General features: G+C 33.1%; 1 protein-coding gene across 1 annotated transcript; it reads left to right on the top strand.

Moving 5' to 3' along the window:
• Positions 1 to 2,009: 2,009 nt before the first annotated feature.
• Positions 2,010 to 2,634, top strand: LOC131155599 (rapid alkalinization factor-like). Its single transcript, XM_058108841.1, has one exon. It carries the CDS (start codon positions 2,073 to 2,075, stop codon positions 2,457 to 2,459), a length of 387 nt encoding a protein of 128 aa, XP_057964824.1. The 5' UTR covers positions 2,010 to 2,072; the 3' UTR covers positions 2,460 to 2,634.
• The last annotated feature ends 530 nt before the right edge of the window (positions 2,635 to 3,164 follow it).

Genomic DNA, 3,164 nt, shown 5'->3' on the forward strand with positions numbered 1-3,164 from the left:
ATCATTCTCTTCCTTTGAAAATTTTTTATAAAAAATGAAATTTGAGAGCTTCCTACTTATAGGAAAATTTTGGAAAAGAAAATTGAATTTATAAAAGTGTGAGGAGATGAGTGAAATTATAATTTTAAAAATTAAGGAATTGACATGAGATGAGTTAGTCATGAGTTATGTCTGAAATAGGGATAGAGGTCATGTGTGAGTGCTTGCCACCACTCCCATTTAATTAATTTTTAATTAATTAGTTAATTAATTTTTTTAAATCATCATCATTATTATTATTATCATTGTTATTATTTTTAAGTTATGTTTTAATATTTTTTTTAAAAAGAATTAAATTTGAATTTTGAAAACTCTTGTGAGCCCCACACAACTTCGAGACCCCAATGGGTCTTACGTAACTCCATTAGTTCTCACACGATTTTATAAGTCCTACATAGTTTCGAGACTCATGGTGGACCTCACACGACTTCGGAACTCATGTGGGCCCCACACAGTCTTGTGGCCCCACATAGGATACCTATATTATTATTATTATTATTATTATTATTATTATTTTACCATGTATTTCTACAAATTATGTCTGTCAAAACAGTATTTTATGTATATGTACTTATTTACATATACAAACAGTGTCTATACTGTTTATCCTATGAAATTTCATTTTGATCAGATCAACCTCCAGGGAGCGACTGATCCGCAATAGTTTCTGAACACTCGCTAAAATAAGACCTTTTTTAGGCATCAAACATGAAATCAAGAATCTTATAGAAAAACACTTCTGTATTGATATTAATTTAATGACTATTTTTATTATTTTATTATTATTATACTTTAATCGAATATATATATTTTTGGGTCATCACAAAACATGCTCTAAAAATTTCTTTCTTATAATTCAATTTTTGGCTTTGAATGTTCTATATATTCTAGTCTTTAGTTTAAGATTTTGATACATAATAAAATAATATTAATATAAATTAAATAGTATGGAATTATACATTGGCCATGTAACAACATATAAGATGTTAACACCAATTATCATAAGACCATGGTCTTTAGTAGTTATCATAGGTTCATGCCTATCGCATGTTCAAGAGACAACTTAAGTGACTTTGAGTCTGTATCCACCCATAGGACAAGACCAATATACCGGGAAGTATGGCATCGATTGTTGTCGAATTCACAATCGAAAGGGCAAGGAAGGATAGAGGGGGTATAAATGAAAGAAGCATGCTGAAGGGCTCATCCTGGGTTATTGAAGAGTCATCCGGTTGCTCGGTAGCCAAAAGAAGCCATATATATGCCCATAATGTCCTCTTTTCCTCTCATGTGTTTGTCACATGAATTTACGATGCCACAAATTGACGATTTTCAACATTTTTTTGCTAGATGAGATAAAATTTTAACGTATCGAATGTTAGTTTTATGCAACGTAAGCACAAAGTAAAGAATGAAGTTCTTTTATTAATTACTTGTCAAATCTTAAATGTTTTTAGATAATATTTAGCTCCCATTTAAAATTGGGAAAATGTTAGAGAAAAGAAAGAAAAATATCAAAGAATCCATATTTTTATGTTTGGTTATCGAGAAAAATAAGAAGAAAAATAAAAAAATATATTAAATTCATAAACAAAATTTTGATTTTATATATTATTAATATTTAATTTTTTCTTAATTTTTAATTATATATAATTAAATTTCTATTTTTAATAGAATTTAATATCAGGAAAAAATATAATAAAAATGGAAAATTATATTATAAACTACATGGGAACACATGCAGTAAATAAATTACAACATTTGACCGCATGGGCTCGGTAATTAGGTTAAGTAGCTGACCTGCAGCACCCAGAAAGCCACATCAGCATTTGGGCCCACCCACTGTGGGTTCAACCCGAAGCTGGATCGTGGCATTTTCGTAAAAACCGGCAAAGCCCATCCCAAAGTATTAGAGCTGAACAAGTTAAAGGCTTAAATAAGCAGAGACTCGCTCCGGCCAACCTGCTCTATGAATATGAAGAGCTAAGCTACTATCTAGAAAGAAAGGCAGGCAGCACGAGACAGCATCAACAATGGCGAGTTCTTCTGATGTTCTCCACAAGATCTTTTCCTTACTGATCGTAACAGCTGTAGTCATCTCTCCGGACGCCGTCGATGCAGGCGGCGGCGAACACAGGTTCGGCTGGGTGCCGGCGACGAGGCCGTCTGCCGGTGGCTGCGGGGGAGGTTCGGTGGCGGAGTGCTTGGCCAACGGCGGTGAATTCAGCTTGGATCAGGAATCCGGCGCGGTTACTAACCGGCGCATACTAGCAACCTCGCAGTACATAAGCTATGGAGCGCTGCAGCGGAACACCGTTCCTTGCTCTCAGAGGGGCGCGTCCTACTATAACTGCCAGACTGGCGCGCAGGCTAACCCCTACAACCGTGGATGCAGCACAATTACTCGTTGCCGCAGTTAAGTTAAGAAGTCTCTCTCTCTCTCCTTACTCGTTGCCGCAGTCAAGAAATCTCTCTCTCTCTCTCTCTCTGTTCTAATGTTTTCGGGTTTGTATGTATTTCTTCTCTGTTTTTGGTTTATTTGTACTTGTAATGTACCTTAAGGTTTGAATTGCTACAGTGATATTTTATTTTATCGGAAATTGTGATTTCACTTCATAGTAGCATATATGTTTAAAAAGAAAATGACATAATTTTCAATAGAAAATTTTAATGAGCATCTTGCTCTTGAAAATAAGAATCTTAAAATATCAATTGAAGCCATCTTTTAAATTTGCACCTTGAGAGTGTTGATGCATAGATTTTTAGTCTTAAATTTAGTTTTACATGAATTTAAAATAAATTATTTATAATTCTTCATAAAAATTCAAATCCAATTACACTCCAAAGCTACACTCTCAAACACAAGATAAATATTTTTCTTTCAGTTTAATATAATATATTTTTTGAGATATCAAACTTATATTTAATTGAACTCCTCATTTATGAATATCAGTAAGCTCAATTAAGCCATTTTGTAAAATCTATTGTTGAATCTAACCATTCATCTTACTAATTTTCAACTCAATCTGATGTATGCAACAGACCAACTATTGTTTTATCATGAATTAAGATTTAGTGTTGTTAATAACATAAATAAAATCATTTAAATATCACACTTATATTTG

This window comes from Malania oleifera, chromosome 5 (genome assembly GCF_029873635.1).
Source record: "Malania oleifera isolate guangnan ecotype guangnan chromosome 5, ASM2987363v1, whole genome shotgun sequence".
Classification (NCBI taxonomy): domain Eukaryota; kingdom Viridiplantae; phylum Streptophyta; class Magnoliopsida; order Santalales; family Ximeniaceae; genus Malania; species Malania oleifera.